At 48.9% G+C, this 10,000-nt stretch overlaps 1 protein-coding gene across 1 annotated transcript in view; it reads left to right on the top strand.

Annotated features, from left to right (window-relative positions):
* Positions 1–10,000, top strand: part of clstn2a (calsyntenin 2a) — a 170,795-nt gene that overhangs the window by 46,092 nt on the left and 114,703 nt on the right. Inside the window, exon 6 of the mRNA XM_062530630.1 lies at positions 5,454–5,576. Coding sequence (XP_062386614.1) covers positions 5,454–5,576 — 123 coding nt within the window. The remainder of the gene's footprint in view (positions 1–5,453; positions 5,577–10,000) is intronic.

Here is a 10,000-nt window from a genome sequence, read left to right as displayed (position 1 = left end):
CTTTGGGCCTCTCAGCTCGTTTTCTGTGGACGTCATTAGCATGACAATTACAACTATGCCTGGCTAAAGCACAACATTTGCTTAAGCATTAAGTACGCTGCATAAGCACGCTGTCTCTGTCTCTGTCTCTCTTTTCTTTCCCTATCTCTCTCTCATTCTCTGTCTCTCTCTCTCTCTTTCCCTTTCTCTCTCTGTCTCCCTCATTTTCCTCCTGCTCTCTCGGGGGGGATGAGTGCAATTCCGGTTAATACAGATGTTACGAGCCGAATGTTGCCATAATGGTGTCATCTGGTCAGAAATTAATGGCATGTTGCATCATTCCGGGGGAATGCTCTAAAATTCCCCATCAATTCCGGAAGCCTATCTGCAGGCTTAATTACAGACGGAATGCTGACTGGGGTTTTCATTATAGGAGGCCAAGAAAAGGTCGGAATAGATTTGCTAGTGTTCGTCTCCCTCCCCGCACAGGACAGGGTTTTTATTAGCCAGCCGAAATGTTGTAATAATTACATCCCCTGCTGCATAAATAATTGAGCTTTAAAAGCAGCGTCTCCTCGTGTTCTCATACCTGGGGATGTTTGTCTGCTTGTCGCTTTCAAGTGAGCGAGAGTGTGCGCACACACATACTGATCCCACCTGTCCCAATCTAATCAGGTGTTATCTTGCTCATTTTCTGTGCAGTCTAGCACAAGCTAGTGGTACAGAGAAATGTGGAAATGGGGTGGCACTTCAAAAATGGCTGTACTAGTTAACTGATGGCTTTTCAAGCATAATGTTTTTTGGCGTGCGGTCTTTGACAAAGTGATAGACGATGCCTCATGTTTGGTACCCGAAACAAAGCACTAATACCAAACATCCAGCATGAAGGCTGGCATGGCGGGGCAGGTACGTGCGCAGGTCGGGGTTTGGTGTGTGTGAGTAGAGGTGGGGGGCCTCTCAGACAAGGCAAGATGAAAGCAGAGCCCCTCACATTGAATTAGCCTCCATCAGGACACACTAATGCTGCATAATAGCTTCAGACGTCTCCCAGGGGAAGATTGAGAGGTCGGGGTTTACAGGGGAGACACCCAGCTCTCTGCCACACTACTAACCTTGTTAAAGGAGATGGAGAGATGGAGAGAGAGAGAAGGAGAGAGAGAGAGAGAGTGACAGCTGAAGAGCTAGAAACATAGAGAAAGAGAATGAGATGAAAGGAGGAGAGATGTTTACACAGAGAGAACAAGAGTACATAATTATTATTATTATTATTATTATTATTATTACAATAATTACCACTGTTATTATTAATAGTAGTATCCTCATCATCATCATCATCATCATCATCATCAGTGTCATCATCAGCAGCAGTAGTAGCAGCAACACCAGCAGCACCAGCAATAGTAGTATAGTAGTCGTATTGTTTATGCACTGTTCATTTGATCTCCCTCAATGTCATATTACAAATGAATGTATTGTTCTACTGTTTTTTTTGTGTTTTAGCAACACTCCATCATACCAATGAAGCAAGTTTGAATTAAATGTAATTTAATTTGATTGAAGAGAGACATGAGAACGACATTGAAAGAAGAACAGAGAGATACAGATATGTGGAGATATGAGTATAAGTGGTGAGGAGTTGATGATGAGTTCATATGAGTTGATATGTCTCAGCCAACAGCTGGGTGGAGGAGCTAGCTGACCCAGCGGGGCCGTGTGCTGGGGAAGGCCTTTCATATTCCTCACACAAACAAACAGCAAAGCAGGTGGACACCCCCTGTGCCACCCCACGCAGGTGCTCCTGTGCACGCTGTCATTACCCTGCACCACTTCAGCTGTCTCTCTCTCTCCCACACACACACACACATAGAGCATAGACACACACACACACACACATGCAAATGCAGTACTGTGAATCCTTTGTAAGTGGAATATTTTCCAGTGATGAGGACTGTGATATTTGTACAGAAAGGGATACACATAATCATATACACGTCCACACACACACACACGCACACACATGCACACGCACACGGCACACACACAGAATCATGTGAGGTGCTACAAGAAGAGGTTATTGAGTGAGATGTCTTTAGGACCCGTGTTGATTATGAAGTGGCACGGATGTGGCAACGCGGCAGCCCGCTTCATCCTGCCCGCTGTAGCCTGCCCGCTGTAGCCTGCCTGCCTGCCCCTGCAGTCCCTCAGGACTAGCCCAACCCCCCCACCGCACCCTGCTGCCCCCCTCCCCGCCCAGCTGCCTACCCAGCACCCTCTGCTGTGCCAGTGCCGTATGCTGCTAACTGGGGTATTTATGCATCAAAGAGCCGTGCTGCGCTGCTCTGCGCTCTGCGGTGTCAGAGGATTTCTGTCTGTCTAAATGAGGGGAGATAAGGCAGTGTGTGTGTGTGTGTGTGTGTGTGTGTGTGTGCATGTTTGTGTTTCTTTAAAGGGGACTGGGGTGACTCAATCGTGTTTGTGACGTACTGTTGTGTTTGTGTTTATCTGTGTGTATTTGTGTGTGTGTGTGTGTGTGTGTGTTTGTCTGTGTGTGTGTGTGTGTGTGTGTGTGTGTTAGTCTGCTGGTGACACTGTTTGGGAGAGGAGCAGCTGTGCTCATCGTCTGGGCCTTCAGAGGAGGACAATCCGTCCCCTCTGGATTTACAGGGTCATCAGGACGCACTCGCTAAGCTTCCAGGAACTTTCTAGAAGCGATTTGGGCGCGGGGAACTGCCTCGGAAGGGAAGGGTGTGAAATTGTTTCATTTCTTCTGTCATTAATTGCGTCTGTGCATGTTGAACCATGCTATTGCGGTGCGGTTTGAATGGCCAGCACTAATCTAAAAGTCCATTCGGGTCCCTGCTGTGAGTCTCAGCCTGATTATTATTTTTTTTTCCTCCGGCTTTTTCCCTCTTCATTTTCGGTGGCTTTGAGAGAGCGACTTGGGGCAGCTGATTCGTCAGCTGCTGGTGTGCACTGAAAGGAACATTTGGGTCTTTCAGTTTCTGTTTATTTTCTTCTCTTGTTGTTGCTAAAGTTAGGTTTGTGCTTTTTTGCTTTGTTTGTTTGCTTGTTTGAGTGAATTCACATCCAGGCACACTAGATTCAGCAAACTTCATCAAACATAAAGGGAACATGCTTCCTTTTTATTACAGTTAGAAGGAAGCTGAGAGCATGCCTTGGCCTCTTTTGAATATTATTTTTGAATATCTGTTTGAAGGTTTGCCTCAGAATAAAACACAGCTATTTTCCCCAGACCCTCTTACACAGCCAGCCTAATCCCAAGAAAAGCACTTAACTGCGTGACTTCTGAGTGGCACACACCTCCTCAACCAAACGTCATAAAGCCTTTTGAGAGGCCACTTCTTTTCTTTTGCTTTTGAGCAGCCCTCCTGTTCTCTGTTGCTCACTCCTTGTCTAGCTTTTTAAAGTCAGGGTGCTGGAAAGCACATTATTTAGTTCCTCCACAAAGTGGTTCCGGCAAAAAAAAAGTGAGTGATTGAGAGTGGCCTGGGAGAGTATTCTTCTGACTCTGAATCAGTACTCTTTCCAACAGGTCGGCGGAACGTGCTTGGCAGTCAGAGGACTTAAAAAGCGAGACAGATGTGTGAACAACGGCAGAAATCTGTTGACAATCAAACTGTCGGCTTCGAGAACACCAAATAGCAGAGCGCTAAAGCGCGTAGCACAATAGACTAATTCAGCAGCGCACGCTGCTGTCGTCGCATCTGTAATTATACATGTACCACGTGCTGTCGACAGTCGTGCTGCTTGCTGTTTTGGAGCGCATGTGAAATTGCGGCTGTGCGGCTCTCCCAGTCAGCGCGTAAGGCTGTGATTATGGCCAGGCTTCAAACAGGCACGGCGGGGGCGGGGCGGGCGCAGAGGTGTTCGATGGAGGCCTTTGCTGCCCACTCCGCTGTTGTGTGTCCAGATCACACCTGCCTCAGCTCAGCTGTGGCCATTGATCAGTGGCTTGTTATGTGTTTTGTTATTTTCCCTGCCTGGGGGAAGGGGTGGGGGGGGGGGGGGTGGGGGGGGGAATGGGACTGTGGTTATGAGCAGAGCTGAAAGGCAAAATCACCAACAGCAGCAGGAGGGCCATCTTCCACACCCAGGGCACACACGCACACACACGCACACACACACACACACACACACACACACACACACACACACACACACACGCACACACACACACACACACACTCACACAAACGCACAAACACACACACATACGTGCACACGCACACAAACTGAGCAACTGCCACTGTTGTAAATGATAGAGAGGTTACTGTATTTAGCACTCTCTCTTGTAAACAGCCATAGCACCCATCAACCCTGTGGGGATAAAGGACTTGTGAGAGCGGGTGCAAGAGGGCCTGCTCCTACTGCCCCCCATGGAGCTGACGGGTGGAGGGACGAGGAAGACCCCCTCCTGGACATCACAGCTCCTACTGAATGTGCTCCTCAGCTCTTATTGATTGGACATTTTTAGCCATTCTATATGTGAATCTCGCGTGCACACACACACGCACACACGCACATACACACACTCACACTCACACAAAAGAAAACACAGTAAAACAGAAGCAATAAAACATTAATTGTACCGAGTCACGTGGGTTGCAGCACAAGTGCTTATCCTTGAGGCTGTTATTTATGCTGTCTGATTGGTCTCCAAGGCACCTCTGATTCGCCTCTGTGCAGTTGCTCTTTGACTGGAGAACATTTCTCATTTGATTGGAACATTCTAATGGAGTTGTACACAGCTGTATGAAGTGAAGGGTCTGAAATATATGAACAGGCACATTTTATGTCAGACATCCCTTGCGTATATAGCATGAGGTCTGCACTCGTGGCGGAGTCCCCTGGGAGCTGGGAGAGCTCTATGCAGGAGCGGGCGGGATGAGAGGTGCAAAATATTCAGGAGAAACAGATGATTCACTGCTCTCCCACATATCATATATGCCTAAAATAGCATATAGAAATGATTAAAGTAGTGTATAGACGTAGAGCTGCGTTTTGTGTTTGGTAGCATTAAAAAAACAGCTAAGCAGCCTAGCTGACGGATATTGTTGTTGGAGCCTACGTGGGTTCAATTCTCTCCTACTGCTCCGCTGTGGAAACTCCAAATCATGACAGAGGAAGATGTTAGTGTCTTTCTGAAGAACGGATGCCAGCTAGCATAGCTGTGTTACATTCAGAATCAAGAGACTTGAAATCAGACTTGTGGCAGTCTTTTGCGGTTGTGTGTGTCAAGTGGTCCTTTCATGAGGCAGAAGGCAAAGCTGAATAAGTGAAGCGGGCGGGAGTGGGAGGGAATGTTCCGGGAGCGGGTGAGCGGGTGCGGGACCTCTACATGAACATGCTGATTTAAAGCTTCTGACATGTACAAGCAGAGAGATTGTATGAAGGGATTTTCATGTTGCTTACCTGTCTCCCCTCCCCCTCCCCCTCCCTCTCTGTTGTTCCAGTGAATAAACACAAGCCGTGGATTGAGACGTCTTACCACGGTGTGATCACGGAGAACATGGACACGGTCCTGCTGGACCCCCCTCTGGTGGCTCTGGACAAGGACGCCCCAGTGCCCTACGCAGGTACACACACAGTCACACACACACACACACACACACACACACACACACCTCACTACTTGTGCTTGCTTCATCACATCACAGGGGCAGTGCTTGTTGTCCTGCATCTGTTCTCTTTCGCTCTCTCTCTCTCTCTCTACCTCTCTCTCTTACCCTCTCTCTCTCCCTTTCCCTCTTTCTCTCCCCCTCTCTCATTCTCTCTCTCTCTCTCTCTCTCTCTCTCTCTCTCTCTGTCTCCCTCTGCCTGGCCTTGACGTTGAGCTGCATGTTTCTCTGTGCTGGTGTGTTATTGATGAGAGTTGCACAGGCAGCTACCTCCTCCGGAGTGGCTCTGGCTCTGATGCGGTGCTGAGCTGCACTAGTTCAGGAGCAGGCCAGAGCCAGCACAGGGCCAGCACAGGGCCTTATCCCGGGCCGACATGCTCCAGAGATCATTACTATTTCATCTGGATGTATTTCACTTCTCCTAATGTTTCTGAAGACAAAATTATGCTTGCGTTGGTGGTTGTTGTTCTCTCTCTCTCTCTCTCTCTCTCTCTCTCTCTCTCTCTCTCTCTCTCTCTCTCTCTGTGTGTTTCTGTTACCATCTTCACTTGAGAGGTATCACAAAGTCATTGTGAAACAACACTCCCAGCGGGGGGCTCTCGGGGCCCAAAGCTCTTTCCATGTGACTGGCTGTGGAGCAGTGCTGGAGCCAGAGAGCAGAGAGCAGCGCCTCCACCCTCAGCTCCCTCTCACGCCGGCGTGCCTCATTTCTCCTGGAGAGAGACAGAGACAGAGACGGAGAGAGAGGGTTCGGCTTCGCAGAGCTCTCTGGCTCGCTCGTATCCACGCAAGGCAGTTTTGCTGATGCCAAACCACGGGCTTTTGACTAGAGACAGGAGGAGGGTGGGTGGCGGGCGGGGAGTGGAGTGGAGGTGGGGAGTGCGGGCGGAGGTGGCGACGGTGCTGATGGTGTTTTTTAGGCATTTGCACTGTAATTGAACAAAGTGACTTTCCAGGCGGTAAAAAGCAAGGGAGGAGGTGTTGGAGATAAGCAGCGCTCTGCACCTCATTATGGGCGGAAAAACAGCTGAAATTAAACTCTGCTCTCGCAACATTGCTGGAGACAGGGTGTGTTCTGTGTGTGTGTGTGTGTGTGTGTGTGTGGTGTGTGTGTGTGTGTGCTTCGCCTGACTCGCTCTCTTTTCAAACCAAGCTGTCCTTGAACCACTAACACCCTTTCTAAGATCTCTCATCATAGAGGCACCGAAAGACATTCACGGTTTCTTACACACTATTGCTTAGCAGTACTGGGAAGTAGCCTCCACCCCACCCCCCTCACACACACACACACACACACACACACACACACACACACACAAAAGAGGTGAAGTCTATGAACAGGCATCTACGGTGTTGAGAACGGGCATCAAAGTCGGTGCGGCTCAGTGGCGGCGAGCGGCAGCGTTGCCGTGGAGCCAGGAAAACAAATAGAGCGGTGTGCACGGGAGCGTTCGGGACGGCGGCGTGCCCCTGAGCAGAGCACAGGGAGCGCACGGCTAATTATTTTCCGGGCCTGATTTATGTGCCGTCTGTGGGCCGTGGCAGAATCTTGGCATGGCAGGTGGTCGGCCCAGAGCTCAGGCAGATGAGAATGGCGTGTGTGTGTGTGTGTGTGTGTGTGTGTGTGTGTGTGTGTGTGCGGCAGCGTCGAGCTCCGGCGGGATGGCAGGTGATTTCTCGCCGCGGCTCCGCTTCTCCGCCGCCGAGACAACAGACACGGGAGACGCGTAAGATGGCTACCGCGGCAGTGGCCACAAAGCCCGGCCCACGCAGGCGCCTCTCCTCTGGCTTCATCTGTCACTCGCCCTCATTCTCCTCTCTCTGTTTCCCACTCTCTCTCTCTCTCTCTCTCTCTCGCTCTCTCTCTCTTTTTGTCTGGCCTCCATCGTTCATCCTTTCTTTCTCTTCTATTTTTTCCTTGTCTTTCTATCCTCTTCCTATTCATCTCTCCTCTTCTGTACCACTCTCTCTCTCTCTCTCTCTCTCTCTTCTCTCTCTTTTGTCTCTCTTCTGAAGTCAGGCAGTGAAACTGGTGAGTTATGTGAGTGGCGCTTTGTCATCAATCCTGCGTTTCCAGTTTCTCCAGAGAAAGGTGGGGTTGGTGGGCAGGGTGGTGTAGTCATGGGTGGGGGGTGGAAGGTGGAGGGGGGGGGGCATTCTTCTTGCTGCACATTAATTGCCGTGTGGGAACATGGCCCTGGTTAGTTAAGTACTTCTCTTTTCATTCGCCCACTCTTTCCTTTTTCTTTTTTTAGGGACACATTTTTTTTTTGTACTTTCTTCTGTCTTCTTCTCTCCCCCGCTTTTGCCTCCCTCACGCTGCAGCCACAATGCTTTGATGTAAAATAACGATGATGATCCTAAAGTCGATGGAATGTGCTGAGGCAGGCATCCAGAAGATGAATTGTTATTTCTGGGAACAAGACTCTCTCCTGTAGGGCGGAGAGTGTAGGTCTTGTAGTATGCGCCGAGCATTCTCAATCAAATTACCATGAAGGATGACTATGGCCCCAGCACAGAAGAGAGAGAGAGAGAGAGAGAGAGAGAGAGAGAGAAGAGGCGGATGGAGAGAGGAAGGGGAAAAGGGAAAAGGGAGCTTCATTTGCTAATTCTTTATCTGGGCTCCCGTTACACAAGGACCCTGTCCTCCACCACCCCGTTAATCTCTCTCCCAGAATGATGTACAATGCCATATTGTTCCCTCTAAACTTTGCTCCTCTCATAGCAGCTTACTGAGCAGAAAGGGGAGCGCAAGCCGCCCAGAAGGATGACTGGAGAAAGAGGGAGAGGAAAAAAAGAACAGAAAGAGAACAGTGCGGACGGATTGAGCAGCCTAGCATGTGGGGGAGACTTTAGCAGAATGGAGGGGTCTGCCACAGCCCTATTTAACAGGCCATTGTGCTGCTGCTGCTTACTTCTGCCAGTCCCACGGACACCTGGGATTTACGCCTCCATTCCTCCTCTTTAGGCCTGCTGTCTGTGAGGTTTCCCCATAATTCTATCAAGCCAGCCTGCTACGCTTCTGTGCTAAGCTATGCCTGTTTTTATACATTTTCTATACATTTATCCTACAAAAGTAACCAAGCTACAGCTGGCTGAGATGAGATGATGTACTGTACGTCTCGAAGATGATTGAGTTGTAAAGAAGAGTTAAAGACGTGGTACAGCGCTAGTGTGTGCAGCGACCGAAAGACGGCTTAGTTAAACGGTCAGATGGGTTCCTGCAGTCAGGATTGTCATTGTGTGGACTCAAGCACATTTCTACATGAAGGTCACAAAGACTGTGGAGTTGCTGACATTGACAGCTTTTCAAGGGACTCGGCATCAGGGATATTTTGTCGTGCCAAAAGATACAAAAGGGAACGTGGAGGGACACGCTGATATATCGGCCCGACATCAGTATCGGCCGACATCGGCCTTGTTGACTGATATCGGCGTTCTACAAATATGACATTTGCAGATGGCAGTGGCTATGTTCGTTTGTTATGTTGCCTCAATTCTGCACTAAGTAAATATTGTGTTATGGACTGGAACATTCAGAAATGGTGCTATGAAGTCTTGAGAGACGAAAAAGGTTCAGTTATTCTAACCTTCTCAGAGTTCTAACCTTGACACAGAGGCACTGTAAGGATGGAAATGTATACAGTAGATGCTACAGCACAAAAACACAAAGCCTGACTGACAGTTTCGATCCTCTGGCTAGTGAAGTGGTATGTGTAAAATACATATCATAGCTCTATTGAAGTATCCGAGTGAAGCTGGCGACTCTGTTCTTTATCCACTGACTGACACCTCTTAGCTAATCTGGTTATGTGTGGAGCTGTCCCTCTCCAGCTGCATCTGAGGACTTGGTATGTAGCTTTTAATGAGCCGCCCTGTGTTAGCATTGCGCATGCCATCTGAATGGCAACATCCAAAAACAATGGCCTCCAAACACGTCAGCCTAATGGCTACTAGCGGGAGATTGAGGGACCTTGCCTTCTGGATTGCACCCTAGCTCCTCTCCGCTCGATAATAATAATTCATCTGTTGTTGGCGCCGCCATAATTTATATTTCTGCTAATTGGATCTGCCTGTTCGCCCTCCAGATGCTTTTGTTTCTTTTCTTTTTTCTCTCTCTCTCTTTCTTCCCTGTAAAAAATGATGGCTGCTGTGCTTGCAGGCAAGCTGGTTAATTACATGTGGAGGTGTTCTAGACAGAAGTCATTGTAGCTCTGGATGCTGGATTGGCTCATTGGGCTGCAGTGCACCAATCGGTGGTATTTAGCTCCAATTCAGGAAAAGCAAGTGTGTGTGTGTGCGTGTGTGTGTGTGTGTGTGGAGAGGATCTGGGTACACACACGTGCAGGTATGTGTGTATGCATGTGTGTCTGTGAGAGAGA

Source organism: Sardina pilchardus, chromosome 2, assembly GCF_963854185.1.
Source record: "Sardina pilchardus chromosome 2, fSarPil1.1, whole genome shotgun sequence".
In the NCBI taxonomy this organism is placed as follows: domain Eukaryota; kingdom Metazoa; phylum Chordata; class Actinopteri; order Clupeiformes; family Clupeidae; genus Sardina; species Sardina pilchardus.
Note: the sequence above shows the minus strand (reverse complement) of the source record. Positions and strands in the feature narration are given on the sequence as shown.